The 24,234-nt window shown below is 43.2% G+C and overlaps 1 protein-coding gene across 1 annotated transcript in view; it reads right to left on the bottom strand.

The window, feature by feature from the left end:
- Window positions 1-23,974, bottom strand: part of nol4la (nucleolar protein 4-like a) — a 29,475-nt gene extending 5,501 nt beyond the window's left edge. The window contains exons 1-7 of the mRNA XM_085394294.1: window positions 22,741-23,974; window positions 10,211-10,366; window positions 7,044-7,155; window positions 4,650-4,759; window positions 1,535-1,676; window positions 553-845; window positions 269-454 (exon numbers count right to left, since the gene is read on the bottom strand). Of these exons, the coding sequence (XP_085250420.1) occupies window positions 269-454; window positions 553-845; window positions 1,535-1,676; window positions 4,650-4,759; window positions 7,044-7,155; window positions 10,211-10,366; window positions 22,741-23,082 (1,341 nt within the window). The 5' untranslated portion in view covers window positions 23,083-23,974. The remainder of the gene's footprint in view (window positions 1-268; window positions 455-552; window positions 846-1,534; window positions 1,677-4,649; window positions 4,760-7,043; window positions 7,156-10,210; window positions 10,367-22,740) is intronic.
- Between the last annotated feature and the right edge of the window lie 260 nt (window positions 23,975-24,234).

The following is a 24,234-nucleotide window of genomic DNA, read 5'->3' as shown; positions in this document are numbered from 1 at the left end:
AAGCTGAAAGCAAAAAATATTAAACTGAATAAAAATAAAACCTACTGAAAAAATACAAAAACTAGACCCCGTTGTGCTGGAAACACATCATTAAACCATAGGCTGTCATCTTGTGAGACTGATTCAATATGTAGCAAAGCAATAAAGAATAGCATGTGCGCGGAGTAATAATACATATGATTTAACATCTGTGCTGACAGGCTGATGAACAGCTCTGCGCTGTATTTTCCATCCACATTAATTTAGGTCTGCTGCAAATATTACTTACATTGAAGGCTTTAAGTCTCTCAGGGTCCAGCCCCTCAGCGTCATTAATCTTGTCGCTGTCATCATGGTCATCATGATCGTCGTCATCGTCGTCAATTATCTGTGCTCGAGCAGAGGTCAGGTCCTCTGCGCTCATGCTCAGCTCAGTTTTCACAGAGTCATAGCTTCCTGAGCTGTACGGAGGGGACTAAACACAGAGAAACACACAAAAAAATCCATTGTTGTGGATTACACAGACACACGGGAGTTTATCGTGATCAGTGCACATCATGTTTCTGCTGTTACCTTGTTGGTGTACTCGGTTTTTATGGGGTACTTCCTGTTGGGGTCTGCAGGGTAGGAGTTTGGTGGCGAGCTCCCCGCTGGCAGCAGTCTGTCGCTCAGATTCACCGGCTGCTGATCCTCCGAGGAGGATGAAGATGAAGTGGTGCTGAAGTCCAGGGGAGCGCTCACCCCGTTCTCTGCTACCTCCCCGTACGATGCCCCACCATCTGGGACGTTCCCACCCACGGCTAGCACCTCCGGGGAGGTCAGAGCCGGCAGCCCGTTGGCGCTGCCACTCTCTGAGGAGTCGTCATCTGGCAGAGGGGAGGGAAAGAGACACAGACGCAGATACGAAGATGAGCTGTGCAGATGTTTTCATAATTTAGCATTAATGTGGGGCTGTTTACTGGAATAGATTTTAGAGTGGGAGTTGGAGTAGGAGAGGGGACTTCCTGCCTCGTGCTCTGCATAATGAAATTGTGAAGGAAGTGTGCAATGAGGTCAACTGTCACCACAAATGAAAGTTAGAGTAAAAATAGGGAATCTTAAGAGTTTTGCAGGGGAAAAAACAGAAAGAGATGAGGAGGGACCAATGGGGAGAGGGCGAGCCTTCTTTTCCTGCTGTGTGCAGCTTTTAAAGCCAGTTACTGCTAAGATCTCTGCACGTGTCACATCTAGGTTTGGCGAAACACAGAATCAATCCCTTTCAGTGACTTGCCCCAATTTTTTTCTCTCTCCTAATCTGTGAAGGTTAACATCGGCCTTTGTCCTACTTCTCTAAGCGGGGTGACGAGTGGATTGGGGCTGTGGTGGTGTCCCACCCTCTGTAAGACTGGATTTATGTGGATTAGTCCACTAAGAACAAGGCAAGCTGTTTCCTGCATAACACCAATCTGTAGCCTTCCAGATGTAAATAAAGATAAAAGGGAAAAAAAAAATCACAGGGCGGAGTATGATGCTGAGATAAGAGAGGACTGTGCTGCGGCGGTTTGCAGCCACTTACCATCTTCTTCTTTAATGGTGGCTGCCGGGTTGCTGACCCTCTCTCCATTCGGTGGGCTCGACTCAGGCACTGGGGGCTGCTCAGCTGCGACCCATGTGGGCTCAGCGTTGTTCATGTCCTCGCTGCTCACCGAACTGTCATCCTGAAGGGAGGCGGCGTGAAAGAAAGACAGCGAGAGAGTGGAAAAGAGAAGTGAACAGGAGGGAAGAGGGTGTGGAGTGGTCCCTCACAGTTCTGACAACTTTGATTACAGTTTTTGCTGCTAAGGGACAGGTTGATACCGACCGAGTTTATCACAAACCGATATGTGCTTCGCCCTGTGTTAGTCCTTCCTTCAGTTTCTATAAGAAGCTAATGTGAGGCTTTATATTGATGGTGGGGATTTTTTTTCACAGATAATATCCTTGTTTTTGCAAAATGATGGCCATTTAAATTGCTTCAAGCTTCAAGCGCTGAAAATGACTGAGTGGAGTAATTTATGACCCCATTATATTTTATACAGGAATACCTTTTAATGGCTTTATTTGTGTTTATCATACCTATAACATTTCCTTTATCCAGTACAGAGATTCAAAAATATTCCAACGTCATTAGTCATAGTTTGTAAACATGCTTGTGCAAAAGGGAACTGAATGCGGAAAATTATACAAGCAAATTATGCTAAGAGCTTACAAAACAAATGTTTTTTTATTTAATATTATAAAAGCTGTACTTATAGTGTCTCCATAGTGCAGAGGTTAACACATTCAGTTGGGAATAAAAAAGTCTCGGGTTCATTTCCAGCTGGAGGAAAAAAATTCCCATTAGGGTGGCGTTAGGAATTTTTTTTTTTTGTGTGAAATCTAACAGCTAAAAGTAGCTATCCTCTGAAAAAAAGATGCTTATAGTGCGAGTCTATCACAGTACAATTTAACGGGATAAATGGGTGTTATCATGTTACATCATACTGTTTTTGTCATTTGTTACTTCCGTGTTTCTGTTCCAAACTAAATCTAAACAAACATCTTATTATATTCAAAATATTTTTTGCAGAAAAATTTCAAATATTTTTTTGCAGAAATATATCAACACTGCTTAGGAAGTCTTATTATCAAATAATTACCAAACATTTTACCAATTCCAATAACATTAGTCTATAATGTTAAAATAAAACATATGTACAACATGTATAAATGACCCCACACAACCTTTTATTATTACCTGCTGCACCAATTCCTGTAAACATTCCTGTAGGAAGCATTTTTATGATTAAAAATACCAGAATTGCACATATAAATACATAAATTTGCTGGCTTGAAGGTTAAATTCTTCCAGCGAGGTCTCACTGAGCCCAGAATGTTCAGAGGAAACATCACAGCCACCAACTTCCAGTTCATATGTTTTTGGTGGATATTTTTTGGCTAAAAAGTGATGACATCAAAGAGCAGAATAAAGCAGGAGACTCTCTCTTTTAACTAATATTTTTCTTGGAGCACTGCTATTTTTAACTGTGTTATGCAGAAATCCTGAAGAAGCTTGTTCTAGCGTAAGACAAACATGAGTAAGCCACGAGGGTGAGGATTAAGCAAAGGAGCGCTAAATAATCTCTCAAACTATTCACAGACTGTCCTGAGTTGGCTCCAAACTAAATGCATGAATCCTATTTACATTTCATACCAAAGCTGAGCTTCAAAGTGCAACCCAGGCCGATTTAATTCATGTTCGCATAAATGACCTGCATGCACGCTGTCATGTGTCTCACTCAGAGGGAGCACAACTACCAATGTGTGTCGTGAATGGAGCAGAAATGCATCTCGTCATCTCATTCCCCCCCACACGAGTACACAAATAGGCCTAAACTCCTGGGAATACTCTGTTAGGGGGTTCGTGGAGGACCAAAATGCTCAGTGACAGCTCTATTAGGCACCAAGTGAGCCGTGGAGCATCAAAGAGAGAGAGGGGAGGGTTCCTAATTACATGTTTCTAAGTAGCTGAATGTGTAGCATCATTAATGTCTGTGCTTAGAAATAGATACATAATTTAAAGAGAGGCAAGGTTAACTTTTAAAACAGGCTCACTTCATGCATTGTAGGTTAGATGCATCACTCTTTGAAGATAGTAAAGCTTACAGTGCAGATGAAAGCTTGCAGATGTTTGTCTTAAGATGGACAGAAATCTGCAGAGATCTGCAAAAAAAATCTATTTGTCTTTGGAGCAAATATCTCAACCTCAACCCAAAATATCTTCTATTTTACCAACTTAACAATTAAGAAACACACCTAGAATACTATTTAATGGCAGACCATTGACTTTCTGTTTATATTTGAAGGCCTGTGACAAACCAAAATGGCCTCTTTAAGAGCACAACAGTGAGATGAAAAGGGTGGAAAACAAATCAAAGACTTGGTTTTGCCGCATGTTCTTTCACTCATTACATCTGCCGTTTGTTTCTTTACCAGACAGAAAGTGAGAGATGAATGTTAGCAGCCAACAAAGTTCTGCAAAACAACATGCAGGCAGCTGAGAAGTGAAGCTCCAACAGACTAAACACACAGTCGTGAATTTACTTGTGATCTGCTGCATTATGAAACAGCTGCTGCTCTGAGCTCCAAAACCAGTGCTGCACAGATATGGAACAAATTACTACAACGCTGAAATAAACCTCTGTGATGGTTAATAATTAAATTATTGGCCTGCTCACACTCTTGTCTGCGCACAGATGCGACCAACAGTCTGAGCGTTTGTTAATTTGTACTCACCTGCGAATCACAGTCTGGGTCATTGTTCCGGATAATCCTAATTATGCGTGAGTGAGGTCTACATTATCAGCATCAAGTGCCGCTCCCTGCACTTTAGTGGCAGCAGTTCCCGAGTGTTTCTGTCACAGCTACACATGGGAGTGGTCTCTCACATGACGTCACCACAGATTTACTAATCCTCATTTCACACTGGGCTGCTCCCCCCTCTGATTGTTTCGTATTACGTCCTATTTTCCCCGTACAGAGCATGTCTCCCTGCTGCCTCTAAAGAAAATAACGAGGTGACTCGTGCAGTCGGTGCAATTATACCTGGGGTGGAAAAGCTTTTATCTCTGCCCACACCTCACAAAGATCCACTTAGAGAGAGAGGCACTTACCCTTTCAGTGGCAGTCATGCACTGCAGTTTCATTTGTTTCAGGTAGGTGGCAGTTAGAGGCATGTTGTAATCGATGAGGTCCGGGACCAGCGAGGTCGGTCTGTCGTTCTCTGGTGAAGGAAAGCATAACAAACATACAGTTTATTGTGTAATTACAGTACAAGCATGAATTAAGGTAACCTAGTCATTATTATAATTGTGTTGCTGCTGTAATTATAATATTGAGGTGCTTTAATATTTATACTATTTAATATTTATACACTAATTATTAGTTATTCCACTACATTTACTTACTTGCTACTTTGAAATATAAAATATGTGATCACATTATAAAATATTCATTAATGAGTTACTACTGAGCCCATGTTAATACATCACTCTTGGGGTACTTGAAGTATATTGACTTTGCTATTTTAGTTCTCCACTCCTTTAACTAGCTTTCTTCTGATTGGTTGCCCCTCGCAGCAGTTTGTTTGAACACTAGGTGGGTGGAGCTTCTGCATTCACGGGCAGACTTGTTGTTGTGTTTCATTTCACTCAGAGGTTTAATTTCAGAGCTGGAAATGACGTTACTTCTAGTTGAGAGCGTTCCAGTAGCAAATTTGAAAAAGCAAATGCTGCTTAGCAAGGTACAGCCATTCATTCATCACTAGCATCACTGTTGTTTTGGGGGGGTTTTGTGCTTAAAAACACAGATAAAGTACGTTCATGGATAGAGCCTTATCAGTGCTCTGTGTATGGCTTATTTAGCGAGTCACAAACACACATCAGTGGCTGTACAGATGACTTCTTTTAGAGTTTTACCGCCGTTTATGTGAATTGCTGCCATCTTACATTTTTAAGTTCGGGTTGGTGGGACTGCTCTGACTTTCTGAATTGGAAGACTGACTTAAGGGGTGTTTCAGTTCAAAGCTACAACTGGAAAGTGTCGCTGAGATGACCATATTAGGGATCTTCCCTCTCAATTACATCATAGAGAGCCAAGAGTAGAAAAAACTGTGAGTAACAGAGTGTTTAGAGGAGTCTAGAACGTTAGCTTCTGGCTCACAGAGATTACTTGTGCATACAGCATACTTAAGATTTAAAAATTCGGCCATATTTAATATGAACATCTACCATTCTAACTGTATCAGAGAAAAGCGCGATAGATCCTTGTATTTACACTGGGTCAGCTCAGATTCTGTGATTTTTATATCTCTGTCTGTGATGCTCTAGCGTGGACGTCAAAGCAGAAGAACCTCACGATGTAATGCAGTCAGCTGTAACACTACCACATTCTCAAAAACTACAACAGAAATGAGATCAGCACATAAACAACTGCAGTTTGCAGTACTAGCAATTAGTGTCTGTCTCTTGAAAGAGTATTTATTTAGCTAAACAACTATAAAACTTGAGAAAGAAAAATAAAACACAACAAAAGTGCACGGTTTCCGAAAATACAACTCACCTGCTGGAATTTGGAATATTTTAAAACAGAAAAACTACTATCTTTCTGTACACGAGTTAGTTTTAACATCATTTGTCATACTTAGTGAGTGACAGCTTTCTGGGACTTAAAAAATAAAGTTTATTGGTGTTTATTAATATCCATTTTCATTACAGTTATGCTATTCTGGCTAGAAACAGCCTCGGGTCTTGTTCAGTTTCTTTTAATATAATTTGTCACCTTTTACTCTGACCCCTTCTTAATGTCTTTTCATTTTATACATTGTCTAATACAGTGAACCCCCCTCTTTTATCTGTCTATCATCTCTTTTTCTTATAGTTTTGAAGAACTAGCACAAAGACTGGACTGACTTTTCTCCCTTTGCTGAATCCCTCTGTGGAGAAGTTCTAAAAGCTCTCAGTTAATCGTGCAGACAAATGCTTTGTGTACAGCAGAGTTGCTTCAATACCCTGCAAAAGAAATCCAAGTCTCTGCTGTAGTTAACACCAGAAACCAAACAATGTGTCTGGCAAGGTGCCTGCAGTCTCCACACCGACCACTAGAGGAACTCTGTGATCATTTTAGAGGCTGTGTACGGTCCCAGAGAGCCGGCCCTCTTGAGTCTTTGTTACATCATGTCAGTGATGGATACACACATATGTTTTATTAATGAGGGTTTGATTCAAAACTCTTCAAAGTACAAATCCCTCAGATCATATCAGCTCATATTTAGTGTCTGACAGGACAATGTAGCATAATTTCTGTCATCCAGATGCCAACCCCCTCTATCTTATCTCTGTCCTATGTGATAAAACACAGTATATCTAAGAATATCATGATCACGTGATAGTAATTAGCTCTTTTCCATGTCAGTGTGTCAAAGCATCTCAGCATTAACAACTCTTAAAGGTTGATCTCAAAAATAGTGCATCAGTTAATGATGTCTCTGGGTTAGTGTGTGCCTTTACCTTTGAACTCAGCAGTGCTGGGGTTAATGTGCATCCTCTTCTGACACTCTCCACAGCTCATTAGGAACCGAGTCACCGCCTCTCTGGGCAGGAAGGCGTAGGTCTCTGCAATCTGTGCCGGGGTAGCAAGCGGAGGACACTGGGTTAGCAGATTTGGCTCAGGCTGTGGCTGAACTCAAACTGTGTGCAGGTGTTTTTTTTTTGGTTTGTTTTTTAAATTCCTCTATGCATGTGTGAAAGCATGGGGTCAGTGATTATGTGTTATCTCGACATGGCATGAGGAGGAATCCTCCCTCTAGGCGATCGCTGGTGCTTTTGGATGGCCTAATTCCAGCTGCAGCCCCCCTCCGTACTCCTGCTTTGATACCGTAAAACACAAGTGGTGCTCATCTTTTCCGATTCCCTTTCTCTTCCTGTTCTCTGGGGAGCAGCTAACTCATATCTACACCTCTCCTCTCATGTTCAGCCTTCCTTCCCTGTTTGTCCCCACTGCTGCCATGCCACCCTCCCCTCCTCACCCCCTCTGGCGTTTCCCTGTAAAATGCAACCTTCACGTGACCATGGAGAGGCAGTGGGGGTGCCCACCACCCCTCACGGCCCCTAGAGGCAGCTGAGAGGGAAAGGCCACCCAGAGGAGCGCGCACATCCCAGAAGGCCACAGTGACAGTTCCATATTATGCCCGGCCCCAGTGATGCTGCCTGCTCAAAAGGGTACACTCTATGAGACATGACAGGACCTCTCTATGGGGCAAGAGGAACTGGCTTTATGACTTTTTTTTTATTCCTGGGGGGGATGGCAGAAGAGGAGGGGTACCAGTGTCCTGCTAACCCCCCCATCCACCCACCCAGCCATAAATGCTGCCGCTGCACCTCTATGGCTGCAGACAAAGCCCCTCATTTTGTCAGGACAGCTTACACGGCCCGAGACCACACCTCAGTCTGCAGCAGAAACTAACAGAAGCTCTTTGTTCTAAAAGGATGAATAATGTGGCAGAAAAAAACATTTGTGGTTTGATCCCCGCATCGACTTTGTTTACTTAAAGCTAAAAAAAATATATATATATATATATTATGATTCCCAGACTCACAAAATTTGGCCTTCTTTGATTCTCCTGCTTTTAGCCATGTGGATGATCAGAGTCTGGGACCCCCTACAAAGACCTCACTTGTTGCCTCTTCTTTTCAAATCCACTAATCACATTGGGATTATTTTAAGCTCTCTGCAACTGTGGGCCACATTTCACACAAAGGAAAAGAGAGGTTGTCAACACGCTTTTTATAGTCTCCCAAAAAAATCTGTTTTTAGTTACGCAATATTTCCAAGAGCTTCCACAGGCAAATATTCAGGTGAGAAACAGACAGATGATTATTAACTTTGGATAAAAATTACAGCTGCTAGAGCTAGCCTAATGCACAATACTTCTGCATTAGGCACGGATTTATTTTTTCCTTTGAAGAAACTTTATTATGAATTGTGCATTTTCATACTTTTCACGCACAAATGAGTTCACATTACCCAGTACAGCTACATGAAGTGCTCTACATCTTCCCAAGTAGTTTAATCACAGTGGTAGAAAAGTTACACTTGCAGGCCTCACAGTTTTTCACCAGTGGAGGGAGATTATATCTAGATTTTAGATCTTTATTTGTATTGTTTTCTCAGAATCACAACGAGTTTCAAATGTTAAAAAGCACACCAATCACAGTCAGATATTGCAAACTAAATGCAGGCAGGCTTGAGTGAAAATTTGTGCGTTTCCATTCAGAAATCATGGCTGTGTAGTGGATTACGAGTACGTCGATGCTATAAGAGAAAAAACACGTTTGTAACGCTTTACGGACGCCTACTCGGCTACAGTTTAGAGAGTATATCAATCGCTATGCCAATGCCTGCTAGCTGCAGGTTTTTAGAAGGCACTGATGCTACATTTGGGGGTTTTTTTTAGTATCTTTTTACTGTTAAATAACTCATCTTGAATGTAAAAGGCAAAGTAGTACATCAGTCCCAGTGAATGTGTCAATCATCAAACAAGTGTGCTGCACAATGATGCAGAAACAGGAGTATCTGAAACTACAAATGCTTGTACAAAATTTCATGAATTAAAGTGACGTTGGATGGGAAGATGTTCAGGTATATATCATATAAGCTTCTTTATGTTTTATATGTTCATAAACAACAACATGAAAGGGTCGTTTTAACATGTCCACCCACGGAAACACAGACAATTTGTTAAGGTAATTATCTCTGACAGCGTTGTGAATAAATTCATGTAAAATGTGCAGTGTTGTCATCTTGCGATGGGTCGAAACCCTCAGAAAATTGAGCTGTTCAATGTGTGTTTAATTCTGCAGAAGAACTCTTTTTTTAAGTGAACAGATTCCTTTTAAACCCTAATCCTGATCGAACAATAAATAAAAACTGAAGTATATTAGAGACGAAGCAGTGTATCAGTTACATGTTAAAGTGTCTAAATGAATGCACCTCCACCAGCCTCAGCATTAAAAATGGGATTTTTTGGCTCTGAAAACTGGCAAATTCCTCACTTCATGAATTTGCACAAGAACCAGCTGCAATGAGACTCTGCTGTTTGTGTATTTGGTGTAAGGCTCGTTGACGTGGGATCTTTCAGCTCCAGGACATGTTGGAAGATGTAATCTATTACTCCTGTTACAGCTAGTGAAAGGAATGTTGCATGTCTCAGCATAATTTTTCCCCAGAGGACGAATTTTGTTGATGTTGGTGGTCAAAATTTGAATAATCCAAAACTCACTGACCAAATATTTAAAATAAAAACTAAACACATTGGTCTCAGCTGCACTTTGTCTTTATAGCTTTTAAAATACTTCTAAAGATAAGCACGGTGAATCTTATAAACATATTTCTGTTAATAAAATTTTTGGGAGCTTGCAAACTTCAACATGTGAACAACCTCTCATTTTTCTGAGCTGAATATGCTCACTCTCCTGTTTCCCACCACAGGCAGCAGCACTACTGCTCGTCGTAAGGAAACAGAGGAGACAAGAGGAAATAAAATATGATGTTAATACTGCCGAGTTTATATTGACTTCATATAATATTTGGCTGCTGTTACTGTCAGCCCACACACTATCAGCAAGGAGCAGCATGATTACTTGCACCTTGCAGGCACCTGGTTGTGTTTACTCACTGCTTTGTAGGTCTTCTTTTGGCCTGCATGTTTGGGTGCTCTGCCGGGATCGGCGCCCATCTCCACATGCATGGCGTAGATTATGTCAAAGAAGTCTTCAACCACGGCTACGCGCTTCAGGGAGGAGTTCTCCTGGGTTGAATTTCCATCAGAACACTAAAACACAGAGAGACAGGAGTTTATTATGTAGTCAAGCTTCAGGACTTCTTATTTTACATTTTACTGTCTTCACGGCACACAAGGAACTTAAATGAACGACAGAATGATTTGAGCATCGTCCAAGGGACAACTAGAGCTGCACTGCACCCTTGTGTTTAACGTCACAGAAAAAGGTGTTTCAAGTCTTCAAAATCCACTTGACAGTTTAATAGCAGGACATGCCTAAGCCCTCGTGGATTTAGGAAGGATGCTGAAAGTCTGTGAGTATGGCCCATCTACATCCTCAGATGAACCATCCACACTGTTGAAAACACAGCACATGATGAGAATTGCTGGCCAAACCATGTTTACCCCAAGAAATTTACATTTATGAACTGCAGCACCATACAGCCCCATTCCTTCTGGAGAGTCTTCTACAAAGCTGGAAGTGTGCAGAGGTGTGGCTATGAACAGGGATACTTGGTTGGCTCTACACCGCCTGAAATTTGATAGGCCGACCTAGGGCCCACCATAAATTTGTGTTCTTGCATGAAAGCAACCAATTATGGATATTGTTGGAGAAAAGGCGGGTCTGACGCCAATACAGTAGATCCATAAAGTTTAAAGTTCAGTACATTCTCTACTTTCTAAGTCCTCGCAAAGCTGAACTTAGAACAAAGGAGGTGTGAGACACTGATTTTAAGTCACTGCCATCTCCATCGCTACGGGGTTAAATCCTGTGCTTTAATTTAGCCAAGATATCGTTAACGAGGCAGCCACGTCTCCTAATAAACGGTTATGGAGGCAGGAGGTCTGCCCACAATTAAAACCATCAGAACAATTAAAATGTTTTTGAAGTGTCGTCGGGCTTTGGAAAAGAATATTCATAGGAATTTAATTTAATGAGCATGGGTGGGAAGCTTTGAGCAAAGGTGAAAACTGGGATTAAAAGGATTTTTCCTTCTTGTCATAGTTTGAATAAATAATAAATTAGGTAAGTTGGCTATAAAATTGTGTGCATACATGGGTTTTTATGTTTTAATGCGATACATAGGCTGTTTGTAAAAAGATGGGCTTATGAAATATGTGCAATAGCACTTAACGGATTTTCATTTCAGATTTTACTTATTTTCCCACATAACTGTAAATAAAGAAAAAATCATTCAAACCTACAAATATTCCATTTTGTAAAGCACGTTGGTTTGCTATTTATTTCAGATTTCTGATGGGCCCACTCTGACTTGCTTTCTGTCCCCAGTTTAAAATTAAAAAAAAAAAAAACCCTGTCCAGCTCACCTCCTGCAGTCTTTAAATGTCTCCGTTAGGTGGAGAAGTTTGGGCCCCGGCTGGGTCTGCAACCATCACCTCATCTCTGCTATGTTTAAAAATAACACTGTACAAGACCAACAGTCCCTCCTACCACCACCTCTGGCAGCCATCCTGCCTCCCGTACTGCTGACCCTGTCGCCATAGAAACTGCCACTGATTTCTCTCGGGCAGGTGTGCTGGGCAAAGGGTCATGTGACACACCATAGAAGTAGGATCGCCAGGACAACGGCCTCCATCCGCAGCACCACATGGGGCTTTCCTCTCCTTCCCCCCCCCCCCCCCCCCCACCCCCCACCTACACCCCCACCCCTTCCTCCTTATCTTCCCCTCTAAACAACACCTTCATACAGAACACTCAACACTTTGCATTTTCACCAGATTTTGTCGTTACAGCCGAGCACCTGCTGATATTTTTGAACGCAAAGTCCTCCAGCGAGCGTAAAATGGAACAAATGGATCTGGACGTTTAATTAGTTTTTTTTTTCTCCACCTCTTCCAGGCAAATACGAGACGGGCTCTCTGACATTTCCTGGAGATTGGGTTCTAGCTGGGGAGTGATCTTTTCGTGTTTGAGTGAGAGGAGGGTCCCGAGTTCAAAAAGTTGTCCCCCTGGCATCGAGGAATCACACTCCCCCGCACACCCCACCTCCTCCTCCTCCTCTCTCTCTCCTGTGACATTTTTGCACACTTCCTGGGATCTGACATTTCCTTTTTTTTCTTCTTTTTTTTTTTTGTTTTCCCCCAACTGCGTCCTCTCTCCTGCTTGCATCTCTTCATCCCATACCTCCGTCCCGTCTCCCCTCCTCCTCATCCTCTCTCTCCTTGCTCCTGCTCTCCCAAGTGCGAGGTAATGATCGTTGCCATGGCAACTAAAACCAGCTCACAGAGCGGGTTTGTTTTAATCCGGCCCTCCTCTCCCTCTCTTTCTCTCTCCCTCCACTCTCCCCTGTCAGCATGGGCTAAATGTAATGATAATAAATGAAATAATAGCGATCCTCCGCCTCATCATCACAGCTGTAATCTATCGCACTTGGAGGTATCATCATCTTTCCCCTGGTGACATCACCACCACCACCGCCACCGCCACCACTGAAGCTGCTGCTGCTGCTGCTGCTGTTTGGGACAATGGTGTCGGCCCATTCACGCTGGATTTGGATAATCTCACACAACTGTGGGGTGTGCAGTGCACCCACACCACTGCTGCATCCTGCACTGAATTCTGCTACTGCAAAATATCCACAGCACTCACCGGATATTCTGCTGGGAGCGTTTTCTCTGACCTGAAAGAATCACACGCAGAAAATATTGCAGATCATCACAGTCAGACCTGCTGCATGAGCCTGAACCATAACCAACATTTGTTTGTTTGTTTGTTTGTTTGTTTTTTTGCATCTATTATTTTCTCTCTTTCTGATCTGTTTGTTAAACTTGTTAAATAAATATGGAGACATTATTATTTTGTTGTGTTTATTTTAAATTATATGTTGGGCTAGTTTTATTTGTTTCTTCACTTTTATTGAAATATTCTACTTTTTACTTTCCAAGCTTTTGTTGTTGTTATTGAAAGTGTGTCTATTTTAAAGCGGCTGTAATGTCGCAATTTACTTAATATTCCCATACATTAAGTCTATCTGTCTATATATAAAAATAGATAAGTAAGAAACTGTACCTGGGGGCCTGTGCTGTCAGCCTCATCATGAAAAACTAGGCGACTGTATGTCAAAAATACATCGTCTGCAAAGTGAAACACATTCTTTCTAATGGCCACCAGGGGGCGACTCATGTATTAAAAAATAAATAAATGACTCCTCACTTGATCTATGATCTCGGCTGTTGCTTAGTTTGAGTTTATTAATTCTTTCCCGTGTTTAAGGTTCTGTGAATGTTCATCTTGTAAAAAGTGGTGTCCATTAGAGTCCAAATGGGAAATAAAGCGGCTGTGCTAGATGGCAGAACTACGTCAGCCCTCGTCATCACCTCTGATTTCAAAGAACCAAAACGGTGACAGCCAAAACGCCAAAATTTAGGCAGAAGGAGGAAAAAGAGATTACTTGATAAAAAAAAAAATCTGCTGGCTGAGACCTGCAGGGATATCCACTTTGATGAGCTGTTGCGAATAATAGAGCTGCTGAAAGTAACTTTAACTACTAAATGTTAAAAGGTAAAAAAATAGATTAATGAATAAATGAAATCAACATAAAAAACTGCAGTTCCTGTAGTGGCCACTTGAGGCTGGTTTCAACCTTCAAACAGACCCATGGTAAAACGAAATAAACCAGTTTACAGCCTGGTATCAAAGCGTCTACACAGTTCTATTACTGAGTTTATAACAAATAAAGTAAGGTAACTGTTTTTATATCTCCTGCATTTGACTTGCCTTAAACGTAAAGTTTGCTTAGTGAGTGCTGCGGACAGTTTTATCAGCCTGCTCAGCGTCACTTCTACTAACCTAAATCCCTGAACTGGACTTGTTTACCATCTTTGTGGTGTTGATGCCTTTATATGTCAAATAATCTGGCCTCCTCTATGATTTATTTTCCCCAAAGCCATTCCAAGAAGTCTGTGCTCCAGTTTGGTGAGTTAAGCTGGATTTTTTTTTCTTTTTTTATGCTGTTTAGTGTTTATTAGCAGGCATCTGCGTCTCTGTTTTGCATCCCTACAGTTTATAGCTGTTTAATTACTAACCAAGCTGATAACGGCGCACTCCACCTTCTTCCCCAAATGTGTCTCATTCGAGTTTTAAAAAAACAACATAACGTTGGCCGAAGTACTAAAACTGAGGCTTCAAAGCTGGGCTTCAGAAACCAAAGGATCCCACAGTGGCTGTAGCTCTCTTTTATATACAGTTTTTGGTGAGAGCACTGAGCTAAAAGTGCATTTCCTGCTTCATGAAGGCCCCTTCTCGGGGCTTCCCTGCGTCAATGAGTTGGGTTTTTCTTAGTCAACAGAGAGTTAAACATTCACCTCTAACCACAGCCTGCTCTCAGTGTGTGTTTAAGCGCAGTATATATGTCTACCGGGCAGAGCTGAAGCATCTCTGAGGAGAACAGCTGTTGAGCAGAGCTGTAGATATTTGGTCTCTTCAGCAACATGCCGCTCTAAAGCGCAAAGGAGACATGTCAGCATCCCTAATCGGCAACAACACAGCAAAACTCTCACCCTCCTTCTTCGCCTTTCCTCCTTCCCTCCATCTTTGTAATCCCATAGGACTTTGCTCTCCCCAGTCACTGTACAACCAGTCCCCATCCCCTGCGCCTCCCCCTGTCCCGCACCAAACCGCTCTGTTGCTAGGAGACTGGAGGGGTTGAGTCGACTGCCCCCACCCCCGCTGGCAGTCGCGCGCACACATACACACGCGCACACACACACGCACACACCAACTGTAGCCGAGAGTCGCCGAGGGGAGAGAGGAGCAGTCCTGCACACAGGCAGGTCAGGAGGAGGAGGAAGAGAGGAGGAGGTGGGGGGAGGTTCAGGGGAAGCAGCTGGGTCACAAAGACAGGCCGCCAAAGATAGAAGAGATGTATCACACAAGAAATTAGCTCCATGGCCGACCAGATAAACACGAGTGGGACAGGCCGAAATCTGAAAATCAGAAATCTAATTAAAGTGAACCTGCAGGTTTCCAGCTCTGTGCAGCTTTGCATGATTCACAGTTTAAAATAAGCCTTATTCTCAGTCCGGGTCCTGGTGTCGCTGGGTTTAACCACTGCCTGAGACAATAGACTGTAGATAAAAGACAGATGTAGCTGCTGTGATGATCTCCACTGTTTTCTCTTCTCTCATGTTATCACTTTGGCAACCACCATGTTGTTTTTCTGAGCGAAAAGTGACCTTGCTTGGATAAAATGGTGGGGTGCTAATTCAACAGACTAATAAAATACAAAAAGAGACTTTGAGGATTGTATACACTGCACACTAAGTCATACTATTTGATTTATAATTTGATTAAAATGCTTCAAAAGGCGCCAAAGGCACAAAAAAGAGGTTCAGAGGTCCTATTTGGAGAGTAAACTTAGCTAAAACCTGTTAAAACAGCCAAACAGCCCCTATTTTTAAGGCTTACGACTCTCCAGCTGCCTGACTCTTTTCTTAAAAATAGGGATAACTATCCACAAAGTCCAAAATATTTTTCACCAGGCTGTAAACATGGTTTTAACATTGAAGTCTATGCATATTGACTCACTGTTGGAATTAAGCCTCAAGTGGCCACCAGAAGAATTGCAGCTTTTGCCTCTCCACTCCTTTTAAGTCATCTTTCTTCTAATTGGCTGCCCCTCTCAAGCAGAATATTACAGTGTAAACAGCAGGTGTGTTAAACCCGAGTGTTATAAGCTTTTAGGCTCACGGGATGGTTGCACATACACTGACCTCCTTATTTAAAACTCATTATTTAAAAAAGAAATCCACTTTAGCGACAGGCAAAAAAGGGAACTGCATAATAGGTCCCATTTAAAGTGAAATGCAACTTCTATTTTGCAGGATTGTTGCACAATTAGTAGCGTAAATTGATGGTGCAGGGATATGTGCTCAGGTGCTTTTATGTGTGTGTCTGTTTACATGTGTGTGTACCCAGAACACAGGGAGATGGCTGTGTCAACAGTACTCATGACTCAGATGATCTCAAGGCAGATGTGACAACAGGTCATCTTTTAAAGTCCCATCTCCCCTCTGTAAATCTATCAGCTGGCTAATGGGTACATAAATGGGCCAATCCTTGTTCCTCCTGCGCCTGTATGTGTGTCATGGGGACAACACCGCAAGACAAAGGTTTGTCATGGAAAAAAACTGGGATAAAAGAAACTCTTACCTCAACACTGTCCCCATTTTTATAATATAAAACGCCCCCCTCCCCTTCTATTTCTTTTCTTTTCACTATCATCCTCTCCTGTCTGCTTCATTTCATAAAGGCCCGTCATTAAATCCACATTAGGTGCACCGAGCTCAACCCCTCTGTCCGACGTCTCCGTGTGTGTGGGTGTGTGTGTGTCTCGGTGTGTGCTCGTCCCTCTCGGCTGCTCCCATGATGAACATTATTTGATAGAGTGTGTGACATCCCCAATATCCCACCGAGCCGGAGACACAGACGGTCCCTCTGGCCCCCAGCAGACTGGCACTGTTGACGTTTCAGTCACTGACTTAAAATGGTATGTAAATGACTCGCACATACATCATCACATCCCAGAGTCCATTTAACCGTTTTCAGGCTATTATCATGCTGTCCCAGTTCGTTAAACGTTGGCCTTGCAAAGGTATTAAAAATGACAGCAACGGTGTGGTAGGGAGATTATTGCCGTCTTTAAGGCTGTGTGTGTGCGCGGAGCACAACTCAGACTATCTCCCACACAGGGGGGAGGCCCCTGGGCCAGTTAAAAATGGTGTTAATTTCTCCTCCTATGGGAAAGCAAAGAACGGTCTCTCCATGGCAACAGAGAGGGTGCTGAAGGGAGGAAACACAGAGCATGCGATCAGCGACCCCCTCTTTGTACGAGCACACACGCTCGCGCACAGTATGGATTTTGTCACCCGTTTACAGTAAGTCACAGTAACGCAGCAAAGTCTGAGATAACCACATGAACAAATGCTGCCATAAATATACTCTTTATGGATCTTTAATTGACTCCTGTTTAACAAAGAAGACCCCAATGAGACACATCTCCAGCTTTGAGGGCAGTTTTTTTTGTTCAGCCCCTCTTAGGAGCAAAGCATGGGCTCGGAAGTTCAAATGCTCAGCTGCTAAAAGAAGAACCATAACTATAATCTTCCTTTTTTTCCTTGTTATCTTTTCTAAACGTTCAAGCAATTTCCCTCTCCGTCATCTGATTGATATATCATAGAAATGCCTCCAGCCTGGTGCACAACAATCAAAATGTCACTAAAGTGCACCATGCCAGCAGTTGTGACGTCTCGTTTGGCGCTCCAACAGGAAAGAACAGTGACATGAAATGCTCGGAGGGTCGTCAGCTATTGCAGCTAATGCCTAGGCCTTCCTGGAGTGATAAAATCTGTCCCAGGATCTCTCTCCTGCTTCCACCTTCTACCAACCATCTTTGGTCTTTGTGTTTTGTTAGTTTATTCGCAATAAATCATTTTTTATTTACAAAAATCTCCTGTTCGGACTTCTTCCCTGTCTCTTAGTTTGAGCCAACAGTTTCATATAGGAACTATTTTCTTTCGAACTGCACCCACAAACAATAGGATGTTTGCAGCCAGCTAATGTGCATTCAATACACAGGGTGTCCTTGGACGTTTGTGTTCCGATTTAGTCATTTTTCAACATGCAGAGATGCATTTTACCCCAAACTTGGATCTTTTACTCAATGTAACCAAGCAGTTTCCAGTCTCTAAACATAACCTGTGAGTCAAAGTGAAAGTTAAAGGCTGTGAAAAACAGAACAACAATCACCAAGTAAAAAAAGGAAGAAGTGCAAAACAGAAAGGACCCGATAAGACAAGAAGCCCAGTCTCCTAATGACTTATGAGACTGCTCCCACCCTCCTATTGCAGACTTTGTGTGTCTCTTCTGCCAATATTTCCGTGGACACCTTGTTTTTAATAATAAGACCCAGGGTGACATGTGACAAAAATGCATTATATTACACCCAGGGATAAGAACATGTTGCACTTCCTGTCACAAGCAGGAGCCTGTTATCAGTGCGCAGTGATACGATTGGTGGGGATAGTTTAGTACAAAGAAAGTAGTCCCAAAGTGAAACTGCCCACCTCACAAAGGTTTGTTGATTTTTTTTATTGTTTTTTTGATTTTTCTTAGTCACCAGGTTGTGATTTCTGAAAAGAGACATTGCTGTTGGTTTTATATATATATATATTCAAACTGTTTGAACACCACAGAGCCATTTCCTTTCATTATATTCAAGACAAGGCAGACATCTATACTGTTCGATATCTCCAATACTGGGTAGATGACTCTAAAACATTCTAGATGGATAAATAACAAAACAGGCCAGAGGAAAAATAATGATATTTGATTTGGGGGTAAACAGCCACTTTAAAACCTTTAAAACAAATAAATAAATAAAAGGAACAGGGAAATCACTATTAGAGGTGCTCGGGTAATTTCTCTGCAGCTCTGATGAAGAACGAGATGTGAACAACTGCGTTGATTCTTGTTTGGGCTGCTGAGCCTTTTGCTATTTGAACCCACGAGCGTGAGCCCATGTGTTGCTCCTAATAGGCGCTGCCAGAGAAGGATGAAACAAAAAAGGCTGGACAAAAGCGCTGGAGACTCTCTGCAAAAAATAGCATTAATGCAAATGCTGCTGAATAATAGGGCCAGTATTCTTTTGACTCTGTGGCCCATCCACAAAAGACGGGCTCTCAGGGGAAACGCGGACTAATTAATCAGATAATAATGATGATGTTCCTCATCCCATCTGACGTGGGCGAGGAGCAAACATTTAGTGCCCATTTTCCGAGACATGGATAAGGACTAACAATGTGGGGACGTCCCGAGACAAACCCTTATTTTAGGAAATAAAGCTTCATTCAGTTCTTCAGTCTGAAAACCTCTTTCTGTGGTAATCATGTCTTCCTTTGATCATGTGCTGTCACTTTGTGGCTGTAACTAATGTTTATTGTCATTGTCAGCTATTGATTGATGTGGGATTTTGTCAATAAAATGTCAGAAGATCTTGAAAGGGGCTCGAGGTTGTGTCCTTTTAAATTCTTTCTTTTATCAGCGCAAAGCTCGACATGAGTGGAATAAGAACAAAAGCAGGAAATTCTCACATTTAAGAAGCCCAAAGCAGAAAGACAAAGACAAGTATTCAATTCTTTAAAAGAAAAGGTGAAAAGGCTGATTGACAGACAATAATCTGTAGCTTTATTGATCAGAAGTCAACTGCTTTGGACAAAAAAAAAGAAAGAAAGAACAATCCTGACTATGATGACGTTTCACTGTTTTCTGCTTGTTTAGATGCTGATTTCTGCTGATAGGCTCTTAGTTTTTACATCGTTTGTTTCTCTTTTGTCTATTAAACGGTTAAATGGGCTTAAATGAACACTTATTTTGTCTGGTTCACAGTCTGTGCCAGCATGTCCTGTGCGCACAGTTCGAGCCCCTTTCATGTGAAGTACTTCTGTGTGTCTCTGTGTGAGAGCATGTCCACCAAAGCCGTGAGACATGAACAGAGATATTTACAGCTTTCAGTAGGCATGGCAACAAAAAGCAACAGCTCGCAGTTTTTCAAAAATTTTCTTCAGTACAATGCTCATGTCAGCTGAAAGGAAATGCACAGGGCGATTAAGCCCCGTTTCTTCACTCAGGAAGAGGCTTGTGCTCATTTTGTGTAAAATTCTGTGGTGCATCTCTGTGTCTGTTTCTGGTCCTATCCCCCTCCTCCTCTGTAGCGTCCTCTAATCAGGACATAATGAGAGCTAAACGAGGTTGCATCTCCACACTGAGGGCTGCTGGATTCTCCGAGCAGTTGCAGGGCTCTGAGATGTGCAGAAAGAGGGCGAGACAACAGGAGCAGGAGGACAGAAAATAATTCTGTGTCCCGGCTTGAAAAGAGGCATCAGCGCTGAGTCTGTGCTACTGTGCCCTGTCTTTCTGTCCTGCCACACACTGAAGCCGCCTTGTATGCTTTGCTGACACACAGAAGAGACCTTCTCTGTCTGCACATCAGCCACCAACCATCCCTACCCCCACCCAGCCTCCCGTCATTTAGCCCCATGCCTGCTCCCACACAGAAACTTGGCACACCCTGGGAGCAGCTGCAGAGGGGCTTCCAGTGCTCGCGCTCCAGAGATACGTCCCCGGCCCTGCAGCCCTGCGAGCAGGCACTGACCATTGTGTGTGCGTGTTTGTACATGTGTATGCGTGTTCCTTTTCCAGTGGCACCGGACAGCCTATTTATAAAGCCCACGAAGACCAGCTGAATCAAAAATCGGGCTTTCTATAGCAGTCACATGCACATGAATTGGTTGATTTGTGGCTTCTGACTCATCATCAGAAGCAGCTTTTGTTGGCTGATGTTTTGTTTGTTGTTTAAATTTCCCAAGTGCAGCTGAGTCAGGGGGAGGTTTCCCCCTGCCTTCTGATATTAGCTACAAAAGTGTGCACACTCCTCTCCAGTAAACATTAAGGTACCCTGTTTTTAAAAAGAACCACACTTTTAAGGCCTTGTTCAGATTTTATTTCAGCTCATCTGCTTTTCACATGGATTTTTTTTTTAAAGCTGATCAGGTTATATTGATCAATATATTAAACTGGTATCAACTAGAAATGGCCAAAAAAAAAAACAGACAAAAGCTCATCAACATCACATTTCAGGCACCATCTGCACCTGCGGAGTCAGATCACACCTGCCCTCCTGCTCAGGGGGGAAACACAATATTGAGCCGAGATTAGAGGAGTTTTGTAGTCTAAATCGTCCATTCACACAGGTAAAACACCTGTAGAGGGATCAGTGCTATTCAGCTAAAAGTCAAAGGACTCTGTCTCTGACTGGAGCCAGAATCTTCTCCGGTTTGTTCGCAGGAAATGTGTTTCTGCTCTTTGAGGTCCGGAGAGACTCTGTCCCAGCAGGCCGGGTGGGGGAGATTATTCCTGAAGGCGCTTATTTAAAATGGTGGTTGTCTCCGTGCTGGCACAGCAGGCCCAAACACCATACATAGACATGGGCGCGCGCGCGTGAGCACAGCCAGCGTGTTTGTTTTCCGCGTGCAGGAAAAGCTGCTGGGGCACTGGCTGACAGTTCATCATGCACATGTTTATCTGGCCAGTCCGACAAATAGGCCTAATAAAACTTAACCCTTGAAGCACCTGCAGCTTCACTGACCTGACTTCCATTTTACAAGCGAAACATCGCCACACATCATCCAGGAGAACGGAGAAGTGAAGTCTGAGTACTAACTGTGGGCGTATGTCGCTATCAGCCCAGAGCAGACGCTTTTGTTTCCGCCACAGCCCCTCACGTGGTCACCAATTACGCACCGCTTATACTCTCCGCTAAAATGTGGAAATTACCTGCAGTGAGTTTCTCTTGAAGATAATCTTAGACGAGCTTACAGAGCTTAACGTCGGATCGTAGACTACAGAATAAAATGCGGCAGAGGCGGGCTGTCCTGGGCTGCACAGGTGTTGCCAGAGCAACGAATGCCTGTTAGCCGATCCGCATCCTGCCCAGGACAATGAAAAGTGGGGACTAAACACTCGGGCTGTTTGCCACGCCGTGCCATTTCGTTACAATGCCCCCTCTTTCAGTACTTTAGAAGCCTATCTTTGCCCTCCCGAAGAAAGAAAAATCAGCCAGGTCGACGCACGGACACAGCGCGTGCTTCTTGGTTTAGATGGGACAGTGAGTGCGTGTTGTCCTTTGATGAATCGCTGACAATGAAACCTGCTGAGCTTCTCGGCATGAAAAACGCTGAACGTGATCATCTTAAGTTTGGATTTAAAAAAAAGAAAGAAGAAGAAGCTTCTGCAGCTTCTCAGCTGGTAACACCAGAGAAACCTGACACAGACCCACCAACATGCCGCTGCATCCACGTGCGCGCGCACAGCATCACCATACCGGGCTACACGAGACCCGAACTGCAAGGTTCACGCAAAATGCTGTCAGTAAGTAAATTATCTCGTGCTTTGCACCCGGCAGCGCTGACAGGACTTAAACCTCGCTGGTGAGATGCTTTTGCTTGATAGCCTCGACTCCCTGTTTTTTTTTTTTTTTTTTTTTTTTCAAATGCGATTGCCAGGAGGCACCGGCGTTGCTATGGCAGCAAGGGATGACAGTAGGGCTGTTCTGGTTGGGATGTGGACAAAGTGAAGCTTCATCGGCAGGGATGAGGGCGAGACGGGACGACAAAACATTTCAAGTTGGCGTTTTATCCGTGTGACAGGTGCATGTGTGCACCCTGATATAATGATAACTTATAGGCGGCGACGGGACACCTCATGCTCATGTACACGCACGTTCCCTCTCTGTGCCACACACACATATGCACAAGCATGCACACGCACGCACACACACACACACACACACACACACACACACACACACACACACACACACACACACACACACACACACACACTTTACCGTTGACTTGACCGGGACGTATAAAACGGGCTTCCCTGGAGCTCCTTTCTTGTTGTGCTCTCCCAAAACGTTGGTCCCGACCTGAAATCCTTTAGACTTCACCCAGAATTTGAATTTGGCGTTGATGTGGCTGTTGTCGACATAAACGCCATCCGACTCGTCGTTCTGCAACAGTGTCTGCATGATTTTGTTGTATTTTCGCCGGGTGACGGTCTTTGTTTTACCGGAGTCTCCATAAGTCCGGAGACACCAGTCCTGAAATTCACTGAACATCTCCGCCTCTAAAACGACCGGACTCCGGCTCCTTTTGGGTGCCTCCACGCACGCCTTTTTCGTTGCCATTGCTCCCCCTCTCCCTCTCTGTCTGAAACCGTTCAAACAGCCCAGGCTAATAAAGAACAGACTTGAACGGGTGGATGTCTTTCTCCTCTGGTCCCCGCTGTCCCGCGTCCAGGAGGCTCGGTTCAGGTTTGGGGACGCTACCTCTCTGTGGCTTCTCAGTCAAACTGACCCGGACAGCAGCACACCTGTTTGCAGAGGAGCAGTGCTGTCCCGAACCGCAGCAGTGAAAAATGTCACTTCCTCACATCATCCGCTGAGGAGCAGAAAGGGGGGCTGTCCTATGCTGAGCGGGTATCTCCCACCTGTGCGTAAAACGCTCCACACAAGGGTAGGCTATGAAAAAAAAGCCCACAGTCCTCGCTAAACAACAAAGAACACAGACAAAAGCGTGGAAACAAACGTCTCTCTCAGTTCCTATCGACCTACTTTCTAACAGACAACACTATTTTCGGATGCGGGTTGCTCAACCCCTCGAAAAAAGCGCAAAGATGCTCAGAGTGTACCCCTGTATGGCCATGCATCCGATCAACATGCGCCACCTGGGACTGTTTCTGCTCCTAACACCTGTTTGAATGGGATTAGCTTTTGCATTGTGGGCTTTTTCTACCACGTAAAGGGGGAAAAAACAACACACACTCAAATCTGCATTACACTGGTAATTTGCTGCAAAGCCTGCGGTTTACAAGTAGCTTTATGTTGCCCAGCCGCAGAGAAAATGTCCGATTTGGAGACACGGAGGATGGAAGAGGGTGGAGGCAGAAATCATTCTTTAAAAAAACACCGATGAAGGATTTTAAATAGGAAATACTTTACGCAGAGTGAGATTCCAATAATGTATAAAGTGCTTTTTTTTGTTCTTTTTTTTTTTTTTAAATGGCCGTTAAATCTGAATAAAATATCAATGTATGTTTTGGAAGTCAGCTTAAGAACATTATTTATATTCACGATGAAATCTTCAAAAACAATAAAAAGAAAGAAAAATGTGTTCCGAACAAAGAATAATGAGATTATTTGTGACTTTTATGTTTAGTGACAGTGTTTGAACAACCCAGCTTGCGCGTGTCTACAGATGTTAGAGGAAAAACAGGCTCATTTAGGATCAGTGGTTTCCTCCTCGGTGCAGTTTTCTACCGTGTGTCGTGCTCTCTTTGT

This window comes from Rhamphochromis longiceps, linkage group LG20 (genome assembly GCF_057381845.1).
Source record: "Rhamphochromis longiceps isolate RC_006_pf linkage group LG20, R_longiceps_female_GT1.1, whole genome shotgun sequence".
NCBI classification, from domain to species: Eukaryota; Metazoa; Chordata; class Actinopteri; order Cichliformes; family Cichlidae; genus Rhamphochromis; species Rhamphochromis longiceps.
The sequence above is the reverse complement of the archived record's forward strand: the minus strand, read 5'-3'. Positions and strand labels throughout refer to the sequence as shown.